At 45.2% G+C, this 19040-nt stretch overlaps 1 protein-coding gene across 12 annotated transcripts in view; it reads right to left on the reverse strand.

Moving 5' to 3' along the window:
- The window catches only part of PKP4 (plakophilin 4), a 252543-nt gene that overhangs the window by 18054 nt on the left and 215449 nt on the right, over positions 1–19040 (reverse strand). For all 12 annotated transcript variants that reach the window (XM_059704374.1, XM_059704372.1, XM_059704377.1 and 9 more), the window contains 4 exons: positions 5871–6054; positions 2473–2590; positions 638–829; positions 268–441 (listed from right to left, as the gene is read on the reverse strand). In XM_059704374.1, the coding sequence (XP_059560357.1) occupies positions 268–441; positions 638–829; positions 2473–2590; positions 5871–6054 (668 nt within the window). The remainder of the gene's footprint in view (positions 1–267; positions 442–637; positions 830–2472; positions 2591–5870; positions 6055–19040) is intronic.

Consider the following 19040-nt stretch of genomic DNA (forward strand, 5'->3'; position numbering starts at 1 on the left):
CCTCTTGGTCTCCCCTTTCCTGGCCTTTCCCTCACCTGCTGGGCTGGAATAGATTTTCCCCACCGAGATCCCTCAGCACGCACAAGCTGTGACATCTATACTGCACTGACTTGACCTGTCTGTGGGGCCATGCCACACTCATCTCTGGATCCCCAGAGCCAACTGCTATCTCTCCCTTTCCAAACTCTGAACAACCACATCCCTTCCACCACCGCTGCTGACGTGGCTGCACAGACGGGAAGTGTGGACAGGAGGAAGACGCCCTACCTTCCAGTTTCCAGCAGAGAGGTTCTGGAGAGATCCGGCAGAGCCCTCCAAGGTGGCTGGGTTGGAACTTTCTGCTAGAAGAGTCAGATATGGTTTTACCACCGACGGATGCCACAGCATCTCAACCCCTTTGGGGGACTTTGACAGTCCTGGAATAGGACCAACTCCATCCCACTGAAAGACAGAGAGCACACGTTAAATGAAGCAAAGTGAACACAATCTCCAACATCGGAAACCACCCCTCTCTGATGGGCTCAGCTACAGCTACGTAGAACAACGGTATTGTTAGAATATTATTTTTCTCGCCCAGTAGGTGATTTCTTACTCCCAGAGAATGAAACTTTAGTTTCACGTCAAGTAAAATACTAACTTGATCCTCTTGTGGCGTTCTCTTTTTCTTTTTCTTCTTCTTCCCCCAGCAGCTTGGCTCTGAGTCTTTGCTGGGAGACTCTTTGCCTAGTAAGTCATCCAATTCGTTCAGCCCCAGCAGCCGGGCCTGAGGGACCTCCAGTTCCAGCCGGTAGGACAGGTTCCTCAGGGTGCACACGCAGTTCTCCACGGTCTGAAACCCAACACAGCGTATAATCAAAGCTATCCCAGCACGTTAGTGCAGAATGCTTCTGTACTGAATGCCAATAATATTAAATACATGTAGAATATGGAAGATCTGCCTTTTCTTACAGGAACTGAAACAGTCCAAGGGAAGAATTAGGATTCTAGAACTCCTATGGAATACCCAAAGGACAGAATGCAGAGCTATCCAGTATCTGAGGATCTGATTTCATGCCAACTAAAATGTGCGAGGCCCCGGGAGAGAAAGTGCCCAGTGTTTCTGCTTCAGGGCAGCTGCAGCGGCAAAATGCAGCTGAGTCGCCGGAACCTTACTCCTCACCAAGTCCTCTTCATGACAACAGGTGTGACCAACCCTCTCTGGGGACTGCCCTCCCCCCAAGTCCCATCTTCGTCTCCTCCTTCCACCTCCCAACTCTCCCCACTCTGTGCAAAGTTCCATGATCTCTTTTCTCCGTGGACAAGCTGCCTTCTGTACTTGGTCTTTTGCTCCTAAAGCTTGTATCACACCTCTGACTGGGAGGCCAAGTCACTTCACTGAGAGCGTCTCAAATCAAGTCCAGCTTTTGCTCAGCAAGCTCCCTTTCCCACTTGCTCTCTCCTTCATTTTCATTTGCAGATCTCCTGGTTCAACAAGGCTCAAATAAAAACCTGGCCATCACCATCTTCTCTCCGAGCCCACCACTAATCATTCCTCTTCTCTCTCTCAGACCCATATTTACAACCCAAGGACTTCTTATGGACTCTCCCAGTTCCGCCACGGCAAACACCAAGTACCCAGCCGGCCTTGAACTCCTGACACTTTTAGTCCCTCCTCCCGTTTCTCCCGACCTTCCTCAGTCCCTGCTCCTGAAGAGTTGAATGCCTTGTGCTGGGGCCAGGATGGAGAAATCAGGAGAGGGGGACAAGGAGCTCATGCTGGGAACAGACCAGCCTGACATTAGAGCAGTGGTTCTCAGCCTTCGGGCCCTTTAAATACAGTTCCTCATGTTGTGACCCAACCATAAAATTATTTTCGTTGCTACTTCATAACTGCAATGCTGCTATTGTTATGAATCGTAATGTAAATATCTGATATGCAGGATGGTCTTAGGCGACCCCTGTGAAAGGGTCGTTCGACTGCAAAAGGGGTCGCGACCCAAAGGTTGAGAACCGCTGCATTAGAGGGAGGGGAAGGGCCAAGACTGGGATTTAAAGAGAGGCACCTAAAGTTGGTGCTGGAGCCGGGCTGTAGGTGCACTGAGGTGTCACAGTGCCTGGAGTAGGAACTTTTACCCAGCAGATACTCAAATACAGGTGGATCTGGTTCTGGCAGGAGGAATACACAATTGGAGGGAACAGCAGCAAGGAAAATCGACAAAGGGCCCAGGGAGCCACAGAGAAAGTCAGGACCCCGCAACTGCTAGGTCCTTTACCGCATGGCGTCACCCAGTTTTCCCCGTTCTGGGGCTACTTTCCGAAGTCGTCATGTCCCTTGTGAACTTGCAATTTTTAGAGGTTCCCTCCCAACCCCCTTTAATCTGGAGAGTACCCCTAGTGAGGAGGAGAGGCTCAGGAATCCCAATGGCATGCAACTAGCGGTCAGGCAGCTGCTGTCATGTCATCGTGCCCCCACATGGCCAGGCAGGCACTGACCTTGCTGTCGTAATCGGATGTGTTCACACACGTGTGGATCACGTACAGCAGCGAGTCCACCAGCCCCTCACAGGATCGCATCTGCTTCCGGGCTTCCTCCCCTGCGGAGCTGAGGTTCCTACACGGAGAGACACATGGAGCTGCTGAGATCAACGACTCACTGGCAGCCTCCGAGCTTACCTCAGTGACTGAGAGAAGACGGTGGCCATGAGGATTTCGTCTGAGTAGACTTCTGGGGCTTACACTTTAACATTCCGAGAGCTCACAACAGCTAGCTCCCCGTGATCCACACAAAAAGACGGGAGCAGGAGCATCTGAGCTTTCTATCTCTCTTGCGCATGTGGCATGCCACTTTCTAACCTCCTCTAAGATGATGATTTTGGGGTTTATCCTCCTCAGTTTCCTCAAAGGTAAAAGGGGAGAATGACAGTAACTATTCCATAGAGTTGTTGCGAGGAAGCGATGATTTGCTGCATATAAAGCAATCAGACAAGTGCCTGCCATATAAAATTCCCAGTGTTTGTCAGCCATGCTAGTTATTTTAGACTCGCATTACCTGCCTTGTTAGGCCTGAAGGTCCTTCCAGTCCCTGAGACTACTATCTTTTGCATCTAGCAGGTGGCCATGAACACTTCTTGACGAACACAGGAAATGGCATTTTTTGTATAAACATTCAAGTTCAATATGCACTTATGCTGTAGTTTTTCTCATCTTTTCAATTCTTTTAAAAACCTTAAAATTGTTTTAGGTCTCATCCATTTTGAAATGTTTGATATCAGTTTGCCTTCATGAACTGATACCAAATCAGAAAGATCTATTTTTTTAGGTTCCATTTACAAGATTCTAGGCTAACTCTGAGATTTTGCAAATCTTAAGATTTTTCTTTTCATCTTTATTTTTTGGAGCCAGAAAGGTAAAGTCACCTCTCAGCAGCACTCAGCAGCTGCCTCTTGCATTTTTCCACAAGCTCCTGGCCCCCTCTCGGCTGGTTCTCCTCTCATCTCACTGCCTTTCCTTCTCAGCCTCTCTGCCAGTGGGTCCCTCTGACTGTCCAGGGCTACAATGGTCCCTTCTTACCTTTATCTCGGCCTTCCTTCTCTCCTTGGCTTTAATACAGCCTATGGACCCTGAACGCCCAAGCGTGGATAATTTAGCCTGGCCTCTCTCTAGAACTCCAGACCCATTTACCCAATTGCTTCCAGGATATTACCACACGAGTACTTAATCAGACATCTCAGAATGGATGTGGCCAACACTTTCACCTGCTCTCCCTCCATCCTTTCTCCTCCCTGACTTCACCCACAGCTCTTCTGTGCTCCTAGTTGCTCCAGCCAAAGAGCTGGGCGCTATCCTTTTATCGTCCCTTTCCCTCACCCTGATATCCAGTTCACTAGCAAACCCTGCCAGCTCTCCCTCCACAAAACACCCCCCCACCTGCCTACCTCTCCCCAGTGCCTGGTCTAGGCCACTGTCACCTTGTCTGGGTCACTCATTGAGCAGCCTCGTCTTCTGTGTCTATGTTGCCCACACCCAGTTCTCCACATGACGGCCAGAAAGCAGTCCATCACTCCCATGAGTCAACCCTCTGATGGTTTCCTATGGCACTTGGAATAAAGCGCAAACTCCGTCTTTGATTTAAAAAATCTTACGTAATCTGATTCCACTCTGCATCTTGACCATTCCTGCCCTGGAGCCTTTACGCTAAGCATCACTACTGCCTCAAACTCACATCCTCCTGACGCCCCACCCTCAAATGGGTAGCTCCTTAGGTTTTTCAGATCTTTGGTTTAAATTTCACCTTCTGGGAGAGAACATCTGATCATCAAAACAATCACCTAAAAACTCTGACACCGCCCTTTTTCTTTTAATGGCACCTACTGTAACTTTTTGTTTGTCTGTCTTCCCCAACAGAACATGAGCTGGAATCTAGTCTATCTTGTTCATCGATTCCACAAGGAAGGCATTCACAAATGTTTATAACCATGAACCAATGGAGAGCCCGGGCATATGTCCTGCCCCTGGGTGTGTGTCCTACCCCAGGGCCTTCCTGAAAGTCTGGCAGGCTGGCTGAGGAGTAATCACAGCCTCCCTGGATCCAGGTGCCGGGAGAGAACGAGATGCCGCTTCCACAAATGACCAGTAAGTGCTCTGAGCTGCCTTTAGACCAGCGGTTCTCAACCTGTGGGTCGCGACCCCTTTGGGGGTCGAATGACCCTTTCACAGGGGTTGCCTAAGACCATCGAAAAACACATATATAATTGCATATTGTTTTTGTGATAAATCACTATGCTTTCATTATGTTCAATTTGTAACAATGAAGATACATCCTGCATATCAGATATTTACATTACGATTCATAACAGTAGCAAAATTACAGTTATGAAGTAGAAACGAAAATAATTTTATGGTTGGGGGTCACCACAACATGAGGAACTGTATTAAAGGGTCGTGGCATTAGGAAGGTTGAGAACCACTGCTTTAGACACAGGCATCTGAGTTAGGGAGCTGGCCTGTTTTCCAGGATCCTGACTCTTGCCATCCCCCACCCTCGAGGGGGCTGACAGTCACCTGTCTCAACAGTGAAAGACTTCAGGCAGCAGCCAGACCTCCATCTGCCTCTCCCAAGCTCTCCGCTGCAGAGATGTTTATGTATCAAATAGCGCTCACTGTGTGTCACATACTAGTAAAATGGTAAGCACTTTACACAAGCTGATTCTTCACGACTCTGCGGTGGTACTACTATCCCTATTCTAAAGATGAGGATACTGTGGCTCAGAGTGGGATGGGAAGCCAGGTGCCTGAGGCCAGAGCCCTCTCTCATCGTCACCGGGCTGCTCTGTCCTGGGCACTGTAAGCCAGGGAAACTGGGCAGAAATTGAGCTCATGAGTGTGAACGGCAACTAATGAGCAACACTGTGTACACTTAAGGGAGGCTTTATGGAGTCTACATGCTCAAGATAATGACACAAAGTACTATTTGGGCTCGTTTTCATTTACTTATAAAACTCAAACCCAATGACTGTTTAAACCACACACCTCTTTGCACTCTTTTAAAAACAAAAACGCTTTAACCATCACATTTTGAACTTAAAAACCAGGGTACAACATTAGCAATCAGAATGTGATAACCAGAAAAATGCTGTTCAAGTGGAAAACGCAGGAATTTTGGCAGAATTTCAGACTGAAAGGCCCTTTGACTAAATCACAGAAGAGTCATTTATAAGATAATGTCTTTCAGGCTCCTAGTCTGAGCTCATGTTTTCTTCACAGGATAACCAAGTCTAGTGGCCTACATTTTGAAACAAACTTGGAAATTTAGGTAGGTGTTACCAAAATGAAGTAAATCCTCCTATGATTTCAGCACTGAATTCATCAGAAAAAAGAGATAAAGACTTTACCTCAGGCAGCCTGTTGTGTTGCGCAGAACAAGTGAAGTCTGAAATTTAATTTTATGATCATCATCAAACGAAGAGTTATTCCATCCGGAGTGTGGAACGATCACAGTGTTTGTTAAGGTCGAGAGAGCATCTCGAATGATTGTCATCTTGACGGCATCACATGAGGATAAATTCCAAAGAACTCCTAAAAATGAGAGTTTAGACATCAAATCATCAATGAAAGACGCTGCCGTTTCAGTAATGAAAAAAACATCCGAGCTCTCATTGATGTGAGCCCAGCCTTATCCGAACCTAATCTATTGCATCCAGGCTGGGCTGGATCCCTGGTAAATGTCGAATGAACATATGTGAGCTTCTGGCACTATTACAAAGCTGGGACAGTCCTTCTCTCAAGTTTTAGAGCCTATGTATCTATTAGGCAAGACAACTATGGCTTTTGCAAAGCAAATAAGTTGCTCTGTGAGGTGAGGGGCACTATCCAATGACATGGCCATAATATAACACATCTATGGTTGTTGTAAAACTGCCAGTCATTGCGTTATCCCTTTCGTTCAATGTTCTGTGAGACAAACCATTTTTAGAACTTGGAATAAGCTTCTTTTTCTCAAAGGACTGGCATGTCTCTCCTCCATGCCTTCTCCTCCTACTTTTGGTACTGGGATGCTCACTTAATGCAGTAGCTTTAATGGCACGGGGCGGGGGGGGGGGGGGGCGGCTACTTTTGCTTCCTATTTATTTAGATAAGGTTTGGATATTTCTATTTCCACTTTTAAGAGTTTTATTACCATGTGTTTTAGAAGTACAAGTTACTGCCACTCCATTTGGATACAGGTGAACTTCAATAAATTGAGTCACCCATACTGTAACTGATAACAAGACTGCTAGGACGAAAGACCTAAAATGTAGCTTATTAGAATGCTATTAAAATTGTAAGCACATTAGGTTATCTCCCTATCTGTGTCAACTATGAGGTGGCTTAAGTGATTGCTGTAGCACACATATTTTCTAATAATTACTCTAAGAGCAAATTCAAGATTACACCTACTCTAATGTCATTTTCACATCAATGCATTTTCTTAAGTAAGAGGGAAGGAGGTGGAAGAGAAGTTGCAGTTCCTCTGCGGCTGAGGCCTCAGAACCCTGCACGCCGGATGCATCCTTGGCGAGCTGCTCCAGTCTGCACAGAGCTCTCAGGACCCTCAACGCTCAGTCGGTGGAGGGGAAGGAGTCGGCAAAATCTGCCCCTGTCCGTGGGGGCAGGTCAGGCTTGTGAAAGTGACTGAGCAAGAGTATGGGTCAGCGACAAGGACAGTGTGTGGTGACCCAGGTGCCAGCCTGGAAACAACACAGGACCCCTTATGAGGGAGGGTGGTCCAGAGAGCTGACAAAAGCTTTTATTCTTTTTGGAGGAAGGAGAGGTAAAAGCAAAGGGCTAGAAAGAAGGTAGTGCAGCAATACTCTAACGATTCACCAAGAGAGGACCATCCCTTGCCCGAAAGCCTGTTCTGACCCTCCACATGTGGTCGGCTCCACCCTGGGAAAACATGTGGGTCCTGTGTTCTGCTCCACACTGGCCTGCTCCTCTCCTCTTTCACTTGGCGTTGGCTTCTGTACCTGGGCTTCCCTTGCTCCCCGGGACCTTCACCTTGCTCTGCTCCTACCGTTTGCAGTTGGAGAGCACACCAGAACCACAGCTTTCAGGACCTCTGCCTCAGCACAGCCCATCTAGTCAGGCCTGGAGAGGGGCGTGGGTGGGGAGAGGGGGAAAGAGTTCAAAATGAGGAAAAGGAAAGACCTTGCTTGGTCTCTGAAACCTTGTTCTTCCCACCATGACAGATCATTGCTTGTGTAGCCAGAGGTGGCACACAGCAGGGAGGTCCTACAGGTGCTTATGGAGCAAGCTCAGATTCCATAGGTGGAGCTAGTTCTCTGTGGATTCTGAGAAAATGGGCTGTACGTTTCTACATAAAATGGTTCTATACTGTGCTACCTGGATTCTGGGCATTTGCTGGACTCAGGGGTGGCCTGTGAGGAATGTGGTAGTACTGGGAGGTAGGGCTCATGATCCCCATCCAGTTCACCCAGAGCGGTTCCATACTAATCTCTCCTCAAGATTGGATTTCTTTGGGTATTTCTGTTTAAAAAAAGGTCTCGTGTCCCAAAGATATCTGAAAAGCACTCTTAGTGGAAAGGATCAGAGGACTAATGACCATGGAAGGGGCCTGGGAGCTAAGGATGAGTCTCTGGAGGTCTGTCCGACCCCAATAACAAGAGATGGGAAGCAAGACAGAAGGAACGGGCCGAGGCATGAAGGGTGCCATGAATGGAGCTCTAACATTTCCTGCTAACAAGGCAACCATACTCTTCCCAGGGTACTGATGGGGCCGTGGGGCGTGAGCCAGCCATAGCCCAGCAAGTGGCCAGAGCCCAGGCTCTGATGGACAAGGGTCATTTCATAACTGTTCCTGCTGACAGTTTTATGGCATGTGATTCCTAATGCCATTGGAGCAAGTTACTTCTCTGTCAAAGCTTTCAAATTCCTCACTCCACAAAATTCATCATGTAGGGAGAGCTGCAGTTTCTAATACTTCACAAAATAAATGCATCTCAGCAAAGTTAACTGCAAGGCACGGCTTGTGGAAAGCAAAACCTATCATAATATAGGCTCCGGGTGTAAAATTAGATCTCTCTGCAGAAAATTAAACAGTGTGAGTCACAAACTTCAGGTGAAAACATGACTAAGGGGGTGGTTCTTTAGTACGTTGGAGCTTGGAGTTGAGGCCGAGAACGTCTTTGATCATTGGCAGAAAAGCTTGTTTTTCATGGGTCCTGCCTCCACTCCTGGCTGCTTCTAAGACCTACTTCTGGTAAAAGGCTATTTCCCAGATTTGCAATTTTCCATGATTTTCTGTGTAGATACAAGAATTTTGCATTGCTTTCTTTTTCTTAGTTGGCATTTAGAACAACTAGTGTAGATGCCATACTACAGCTTACTATTATCCTTTACATCTTCATGGGCTTGAAGAGCATCAATGTCCATAAATCAATATAAACAAGAATAATGACCATTTCCTGTTTCTTTCTGTGTGTGTGTGTGTGTGTGTGTGTGTGTGTGTGTGTGTAACTTCGTCCCAGGAATTGTGTGCTTTACATACTAGTATAATACCTTAAAGAGTCAAGCTGCACAAAATTAACTTCCCATTTATTTTGTAGGCTTGAAATTTTAAAATATGGTTTTATTAATTTTTAGAGAGGAAGGGAAAGGGAGATAGAAACATCGATGAAAGAGAATCATGGATCGGCTGCCTCCCGCACACCCGCTACTGGGGATTGAGCCTGCAACATGGGAATGCGCCCTGACTGGAATCGAACCAGCAACCTCTTGGTGCATGGACCAACGCTCAACTACTGAGCCACAGTGGATGGGCCAGGCTTAAAATTTTATATGATTTTTTAAAGGATGCTAAGCATTTGTATTTCTAAATTTAATTTTATTAGGCAAGCATACTGAAGCACAAAACTCTATCACCCTGTTTTTATGTCTTGTTACACACGTATGCAGGGAATATAACAGTTACTCAAAATATTTGATCGATCCAACTTAATATATTCTATTTGATTTTGGATTTCCCCTTTATTTCCTTGATTGTCAGACTTAGCTCTTAACTATTACCTCCCTTGCCTTCCTCTTCTCAAAACACAGCCTGCAGGAGTGTCTTTAAGGTCTTTGAGGATAGGGTCAGAACAAAATTCTGGATCTTTAAGGTAATTTGCCAGCATAGTTTTGCCTGCCTTTCACATGAAGACTCAAACAGATGGTTGTTGAAACTACTGTTCTAGCTATGGGTACAGAAGAATCCCACTGCTGCTCCATCTCTTCAACCCAACATGCCGAACTTCCCATTCCTCAAACTTCTAACAGAAAGGATCAGTGTTGTCCAATTACAAATTGTTAAATTGCTAAAAATATGTAACCCTTCAGTAGACAAGCCGATTATGCTACCTTTTGGTCAACTGAGTTGACTTATGGATCATAAAACCAATGTAATAGGGTAAAAAGTCAAGCTTTCATTTCTGCAACTTCAAAAAAATATTCAAAATTATTCTTGACCAGAAAAAAGGGTGTTTTCTATTTTTTGCTGAGTCTGTGGCACTCAAGGGACCCACATAAAGGCAGCTTTGCCATCTGCACTGTAAGTTATATGATTCTACCCCTCCTGCACCTCACTGTGCAACACAAAGAGCTAGGACATTTGGTGTGGATTTAATTGGCCATTTCAAATATCAAAGCAAATCTTAAGATATTGGCTTTTCTTTCTCACTTTCTGTTTCAAAAATAAGGTTATGGAAAGCCAAAATAACCTGTTCTGATGAACCAATATTGAATGTAGAAGGTTCAATTAGACGTAAAAGCCTTACTTATGGCATGATTAATTTAGCTTTTCTGCTCAAAAGTAAAAAGCACCATTCTTAAGGCCAGCTAATAACACCTTTGTACACTCCACTCCACTAAGGTAGTAATAAAACAGTGTTTTCTCTCCACTTAGTCTGTCTAGGGCTTCATTTAATGGGTCAGGAAGAATGTTGCCAGAGAAGTATGTAATGAATAGAAGATACACCAACTCCCAGAGCTAGAAAGGCTGATGAGCAAGTACAGAGCTGTGGGATGAGCACTTTCCATCATCATGATAAACCTTTAGCTCCAACATTCTAATGTAAAATTTGCTTTAAAAATATTTAGCAGCACGCTTCATGATCTCCTGGTTCCCAAAGAGAAAGTTAAAAATAAACTATAATTTAGTTTAGAAAGCTTGAGGTGTTTATTTAATTTAAAGCAATTAGCTATTTGTTGTGAGGGCTAAGAATATATATATACAAACTAATTTAGAAAATACCAGGTTGTGGAATCTAATAAACATATAAACTGACAAACAAAACAGGCCCAGAGGCATGGATGCAAGGAACAGGCTGACATATCTCAGAGGTGTGTGTGTGCAGGGGGGGGGGGGGGGGGGGCGGGGGGTGGAGGTGGGAGGGAGGAAGGGAGGAATAGGGAATGGGGGATGGGAAGAGATTAACCAAAGGGGGGGATATATATATATATATATATATATATATATATATATATATATATATAAAACCAATGGACACACACAATAGTGTGGTGAAAGGACAAGGGGACTAAGGGGGGGAAATTGGGGGATATCTGCAATAATGTCAACAATAAGAAAAATAAAAATAATTTAAAAATAGGGAAAATCCTAGGGAATTTAAAGCATACTAGTATTATTTTAGAAAATGCTGCTTATTCTCTACCATAGGAAAAGGTACACACAACAAGTAGTCAACAGTCATAATAAAACACTGTCAGGAGAGATGAAAGTTCATTTCCCCAACAAAGAATGAATCAAGTAATTAAAATACCACTTTACACAAATCCCATGCAGCAGAATTTTCAAAGAGCTCATGTTTAAAACTAGCTTTATAGCTTATTCTAACAGCCAACTGATAATTTTATAGTCAAATTAGAAAATGGTTTAACTGATTAATTAAAATAATGGCACTATCTTAAAAAACGTATTTCTTAAAGAACATTAAAAGCCAAACAAAGAATATTTGGAAAATACGATTTCTCTGGTAGCACACATACATAACACCCTGAACAATTACTTTTTCTGATATGAAAGAAACAAAAAACTATCAATTTTACATGGTATTACATTTATCCCCCATTTCCTAATTATGGAAAAAACCCCACAAGTGTTCTTGGACATCGCAAAAGGAAAAAGAAAATAAAAGTCTGAGTGCACTTCAAATATCACCACTGGACACGACCCTACAATTTCATTCACAAGCTACCCTCATTCTCAGTGTCAGTTCTTGACATTCTTGTTTTGGTCCCGCTCTTTCCCACGATGTCCATGAGGCAAGCTAACGTCTCCAAGCCTTAGGGTGTGGGGGGTATCTACTCAGAGAACAGACCAATAGGTCTTGCGCCCACTGTTCCTGGCACAGAGTGAGTGTCATGACAAATCACTGTCCTAACTATGCCCACCCCACCAGGGCCAGGGACACTTCTGGTAGATACACTGGTCCCCCCCTGTCAAGTGTGCATCTGTGGACTCCTCGGAACAGGCTGGTGCCGTGTGTACCCACCCTGCAAGCAGTCTTGATAAATGGGGGTGGAAATATCAGACTAATATTTAAAATGTAATTCAAGACTGCAGATTGCATCCGAGGGTCAGAGTGTGTGCATCTCGAAACTCAGTCTGTGGGTGACAGACAAATCAGGACCATAAGCCACTGAACCCCCGATTCTGGCACCTGCCTACAAGACATTCCCTACAAGTCTCTGGCTGAAACACTGAGGATTTACCAAAAAACACTTCACCATTTCGTCTCTACTACACTGTCTACTACACAGTCTCTACTACACTGTTCCTACAACACTTTAGGTATGGCCACCTAAATCCCATCAAAACCATGTACCTCATGCCTTTTAGACGCAGTTACTTTTACCCCAGCCTAGCACAGGCCTGCATGTGCAGTAAGTTTAGTAGCTGTCAGCCACAGGTGGCTACTGAAATGTGGCTAGTCCAAAGGTGTGCTATAGACATAAAATACACACTGGATTAGGAAGGCCTGGTACCAAAAAAGATTATGGAACTCCCACTAATAATCTTTATACTGCTTATAAGGTAAAGTAATTTAGAACTATTGGGTTAAAGAGGCTATATTATTAAAAGAAATAACACCTGTTCTTCCCTTTTAATGTGGCTACTAGGAAGTTCAGAATTACTTCTCCTGTGCTATACTTCTAGTGGAAAGGTGCTGTTCATTTTATGCCACTGGCTCTAAGGGACACATGCAGGCTGATCCTCGGAAGGCCTTGCCATGGTGACAACACAGGCAGCGGGGCAAAGCACCGAGCACAGGATGAGCAACAGCACAGCTCTCTTGTCGCTCGTGCAGGCACGCACAGACAGTCCCCAAGCAGCGGGGACTGTTTCACACCAGGGAAGCTGGTACTGGGAGAGGTGGTTTGCTTGGGGCCGGAGCTGGAAGGAAACATGTGGGTCTGACCCGAGCTCACACTTATTCACTCCCCAACACCATGCTGCCTCTCCCTGCAGGTTTTCCTGAGTGCGGGAACCTGTCTGGCAAGACTGGAGACGACCACATCTGGGATGGAGTGTGAGGGGCAGGGAGAACCTTCCAGTTGGACCAGACCAAGGGGAGGAGAAAGAATGGTTAGCCTCGTGGCTGGGGCTGGCCTCACAGGTGAGAATGGAAGAAGTTTGACTGGCAGGTGGGGAAGTGTGGAACAGGGACAGGTGTCATTCCAGGGATGGCAGCGAGGCTGATGGACCAGGACAACAGTTTAGGCGCAGTGGTCGGCAAACTCATTAGTCAACAGAGCCGAATATCAACAGTACAACGACTGAAATTTCTTTTGAGAGCCAAATTTTTAAACTTAAACTATATAGGTAGGTACATTGTTATTAACTTAATTAGGGTACTCCTAAGGCTTATGAAGAGCCACACTCAAGGGACCAAAGAGCCACATGTGGCTCGCGAGCCGCAGTTTGCCGACCACCGGTTTAGGGGGATGTGATGAGGCTCTGGAGGGGTGCTGTGGGAAGGCAAAGAGAAAGGGGGAGCACCTGTGATGAGAACTGGAGCCTGATGCAAACTGAAGGTGGCGTCAAAGCTGAGCCAGCAGTCAGCATGTGTGGGAATATGTGTTGTAGCAGAAATGAGGCAATCCAAGGGGGAGTGGGAAGGGAGCAGTGCAATAAAAAATGCCTGCCATTTGTGGCTTCAGGCAAACCACTCGAGCTTTCCAACAGTACTGGAAAGCTGTGAACAAATAATGAAACTGAAATGGAACTGAAACAATGGGAAAGCAATTATTATGAGACTGGGGAAGAGTATTGTGTTCAGTGATAGAAACACTTCACTCTGGATAAATTATGAGGAGAACCAGTCACGGTAGTGTAGCATCACTTCCAGGGTTCCCAAGATGCTATCATCTCAGCAGAGGTTCCTGCAACGCGAGCGGCGACTCTCAGAGCAGTGAACGTGCAGGCCTGCTCCTGGCTTACAGGCCTGCGTGGCTCCTTCGTCCTCCCTGCTGCCAGGATGGGCCTGCCTGCTGCGTCCCCTGCTGTCTGGCATCGCTGGCCTCCTCGGTGGTGGGGAGTCTGGCCCGTGGGCCTTGCCTGACCACCTGGTTGCTGCAGTTAATGCACCCTCCATGTCAGGCAGGGAAAGCTAACTTAGCCCTAGCTGGGGTCACGCGGTCACTCCCCGGTTTCAGAAGAGGTGGCGAGTTGAGTCCGTAGGTGATCTGAGGGAAGGAGGCTTCCCAGGAGCTGGCTGTGCGAACTGAAGACCTGTGTGAGCCATGAATGCTGCGCTGTGGGGCCCGGCCCACTTACTCCACTTGAAGGGGCTTGCTCCTGCTGTTTACATTTTTCCCATCTAACAGCCACCAGTGATAGCTCTTTAGTCTTTAAAGAACATGAGGGCTAGCCTGTGTTCCTGTGACTTTTCAGGTACAAAGGTGGATCACAGCACCTTTGAAAAGATCTGTCCATTTCTAGAGATCCATTTCCACGGAAAATAAACCAGCTTACAATCCCAAAATGCTGACTGAGATTGCCCAGAAGGGGTGCACAGGACAGCTGGTCTGTTGGGGAAGTTTGTAAACACGAACAGGCCACAGCAGTGGAAATCCTCCCGAGAGCATCACTCTGATGCAGAGGTAGCGAGAGGGCAGCGGCCAGTCCACCCAATTGTCCTTCAGGTTACTTCAGCTCCTGACACAGAAGTAGGGCATCTACACTGTTCCGTGCTGACTTTTACCTCCCCCAGAAATGTGCTTATTCATCTGTAATTGCACTCACTCCTCAACCTCGTTGTTTGGTGTTCACAGAAGCTTAGACACAAGAGTGCCTCCAGTCCCATGCCTTGGGAAATTACAGACTAAACGCTGCCAAGAACCTGAAAAGAGGGGCCTGAATCAGCGTCTCTTCGGCATCTTCTGTTTAGATTTTTATGAGGTGCCCTTATCTTTTGTGCATTTACTGGCTTTCTGGTCTACTAAGGGAGCGCGGCATTATGGGACTGTTCTTGTGCTGAGAAACCTACTCTGAACCGTGGCTGACCACCTGAGTTCGCAGGGGACCTCCAAGTCTACCTGCTTAACGGCTACATTCTGTTCAGCATTCAGAAGCCCCCACACAGACAGAAAGTTGTGCTTCGTGTCACATTCCTGTGTTTCCTAAGCAACCTGAAGCTTTATGATTACACCCGATCACTAGTTTGATGTGGCTGTGCTAGTGGCCAAGCTAAACAATACTTCTCGACTTTCAGAGAGAACCAAGATGGCGGCATAGGTTAACGCTGGAGTTTGCTGCTTTGAACAACTACTTCAAAAGTGAAACCAAAAAACGGAAGGAACATCACCCAGAACCACAGGAACGCTGGCTGAGTGGAAGTCCTACAACTAGGAGGAAAGAGAAACGCATACGGACACTCAGAGGAGGAGCAGTGCTGAAGTCAAATTCTGAGGTGCGGAGTGTGCGGAGCGGGCTGGCGGCGGAGGGCGTGGTTGGCGTTTTCAATTGGGAGGGAGTCGCAGACTCTGAGCTCCAGATCCGGGCGAGTCTTTAGGGACCCAGACTCAAACGGGAGAAGCGGGACTGTCTGGCTTCGGTCAGAGCGAGTGCAGCTTTCTCTCCCAGCTTTGCAGGGGGTGCTGGGACTCAGAGAGGCAGAGCCCCTGGGGACAGGACTGAGAGCCGCCATAACTGCTCTCTCCAGCCCACCCTGTTGATCCTGTGCAACCCGACCCACCCCGCCCAAGCCCTGCACAGAGGCATTTGCCGGATAGCCTCAGGCAAAGGCTAGATTAGCACCTCCCTAGAGGACAGAAGTTCTCTCACTGCTGACACAGCTGATTCTCATAGCCACTTGGCCTGGAGGTCAAACCCTCCCTGGAATTAGCTACAACAATCAAGATTTATCTATAAGACTGCAAACAAAGACCACTAGGGGGTGCACCAAGGAAGCATAACAAAATGCGGAGACAAAGAAACAGGACAAAATTGTCAATGGAAGAAATAGAGTTCAGAACCACACTTTTAAGGTCTCTCAAGAACTGTTTAGAAGCTGCCGATAAACTTAATGAGATCTACACGAAAACTAATAAGACCCTCGATCTTATATTGGGGAACCAACTAGAAATTAAGCACACACGGACTGAAATAACGAATATTATACAGACGCCCGACAGCAGACCAGAGGAGCGCAAGAATCAAGTCAATGATTTCAAATGCGAGGAAGCAAAAAACATCCAACCGGAAAAGCAAAATAAAAAAAGAATCCAAAAATGCGAGGATAGTGTAAGGAGCCTCTGGGACAGCTTCAAGCGTACCAACATCAGAATTATAGGGGTGCCAGAAGATGAGAGAGACCAAGATATTGAAAACCTATTTGAAGAAATAATGACAGAAAACTTCCCCCACCTGGTGAAAGAAATGGACTTACAGGTCCAAGAAGCGCGGAGAACCCCAAACAAAAGGAATCCAAAGAGGACCACACCAAGACACATCATCATTAAAATGCCAAGAGCAAAAGATAAAGAGAGAATCTTAAAAACAGCAAGAGAAAGAAACTCAGTTACCTACAAGGGAATACCCATACGACTGTCAGCTGATTTCTCAACAGAAACTTTGCAGGCCAGAAGGGAGTGGCAAGAAATATTCAAAGTGATGAATACCAAGAACCTACAACCAAGATTACTTTATCCAGCAAAGCTATCATTCAGAATTGAAGGTCAGATAAAGAGCTTCACAGATAAGGAAAAGCTAAAGGAGTTCATCACCACCAAACCAGCATTATATGAAATGCTGAAAGGTATCTTTTAAGAAGAGGAAGAAAAATGTAAAGATACAAATTATGAACAACAAATATGCATCTATCAACAAGTGATTCTAAGAATCAAGTGAATAAATAATCTGATGAACAGAATGAACTGTTGATTATAATAGAATCAGGGACATAGAAAGGGAATGGACTGACTATTCTTGGGGGGGAAAGGGGTGTGGGAGATGTGGGAAGAGACTGGACAAAAATTGTGCACCTATGGATGAGGACAGTGGGTGGGGAGTGAGGGCGGAGGGTGGGGCGGGAACTGGGAGGAGGGGAGTTATGGGGGGGAAAAAAAAGGAACAAATGTAATAATCTGAACAATAAAGATTTAATTAAAAAAAAAAACTATTTGTACTTTCACCTTGTTCTTGGAGGATCACTTCTGCAAGTATAAATTCACTAATAAAAACATGCTAACTGATTAAAAAAAAAAAAAAACAAACAAAAAACAATACTTCTCTATATTCCTGGGTAAAATTCAAAGGGGATATGCGGTACATTTTTTTTCTTTTACCTTTCTGGTGGGAATTTATAAGAACAAGGGAAATGACACCTGACAATGGGCACCTCAGACTCTGGGCCTGCCCTGCACGTGTCGTTGGCCTGGGGATGGCCAGGGCGCGTAGCGACAGAGGCAGGGAAGGAAGAGCTCTGCCTGCACGCCAGGAGCCCGCCTGGACTCGATCTCTGGACCCCTTCTCCTCTCTTGTATGGGAGTGCAGGGCAGGACAGAGGACTTATTTAGGGTCTTTTCCAGCTCAAAGTCCTGCGACTCTGAATTAGGAGTTATCCATTTATAATAAACCATTTTTCTTGATACTATTACATTTTTTGTTTATCATTTTACTTATTACCAATTTTTATGGTTTGAAATGCTCAGTAAAGAGAGCACACATTTCTATTGCTCTTGTTTTATAAAGTGGGCCAAGTGGTAAAGATCCTACTGACTTGGGCTGGGAATTGCAAGGGGATACCGCTAAATTTGTGAAAACTACCCAGGCAGCTCCTGAAAGTCAAGTGGCCCAGAAAAAGCAGGATAGAAACCAACAGAACAACTCCTCTCTGAATCAGAGAATAAACGACTGTTTTAATGGCACATTAATTAGGCCAAGGGGTCATGTTCAGTAAATTGTTTCATCCTCTAATGGCAGGATGAAACAATGCATGTCCACTAAGCCCTGGCTCTTTACAGGATACTCTGCTGTCTGCTGAACTTTAGCCTGCCCACCTGCCCTTCCTTAGTGCATGACTCATTTTCTTATTTATCTACTGCCTAATTAGAAATAGGAGCTAATGACCAAGAAGGAATATGCCTCATTTCATGTTCTGCATAGTATCTGGAATCCACTGCTGGCATCCGAAAAATTTAAAAGAAATGTGTAGAAACATTTTACTTAGCAATATGGATGACTAATCACTTGCTAAATTGGAAGTAATATGACTATAGCTACCACTTTAACCATCTTACGCCATAAGCATCTATAGACGCAAGCGGTGGACCTTTTTAAATTAAATTCAAAATATTGTGGCAGTTAACTGGTTAAAAAAGTCTATTATTATTCAAGAACAAAGGCTACTTTTTGTATTTGACACCAGTGTTAATGGTGGTAAGAGACATTGATAGTTTGGGGACATTGGTTTCATTAAAAAGTAGGCCTCCAGATTTTGTGCAATATCTTCCATTTCTATAGTCTTAAAAAAAAATGATGCTTTTAGGATGCTTAAAAACTAGAAACTCATATTTCCTAGCTTAGGCACACTATTTAATTATCTTGAACAAATGAGTCCAACAAGAACAAATGAGTTCCTTTGTTCCATCAAAAACAAATGAGTTATTCTCTAGCGACAAGATGTTCCTACTTTCCACCCACAGTCTGTGGCCCAGCATTCATCCATCTTATAACCCAACGAGGGAAACCATACTTCATCCAGCTTTCAAGTACCTGTGCTTTCTTTTTTTAGAGAAAGCAACCTCACCCTGGGCACCCACATATATTAACAATTACTACAAAAAAAAATCGTTGATTAGGTTTCAACCTGGAAAATGTTCAACACAATGGAGAAAACGCAAATATCATGTTACATATTAGGGAACTATTTTAATTAACAGTGACAGCCCAACTGTCTTGCGAAAATACACTTGGCAAAAAACGTTTTTCCTTTTATTTCCCTGCATAAAGATGTGGCCAAAAATGCAGGCCCTGGGCAGTCATTAAATTTAAAGCAAAGGCG

Source organism: Myotis daubentonii, chromosome 7 (assembly GCF_963259705.1).
Source record: "Myotis daubentonii chromosome 7, mMyoDau2.1, whole genome shotgun sequence".
Taxonomy (NCBI): Eukaryota; Metazoa; Chordata; class Mammalia; order Chiroptera; family Vespertilionidae; genus Myotis; species Myotis daubentonii.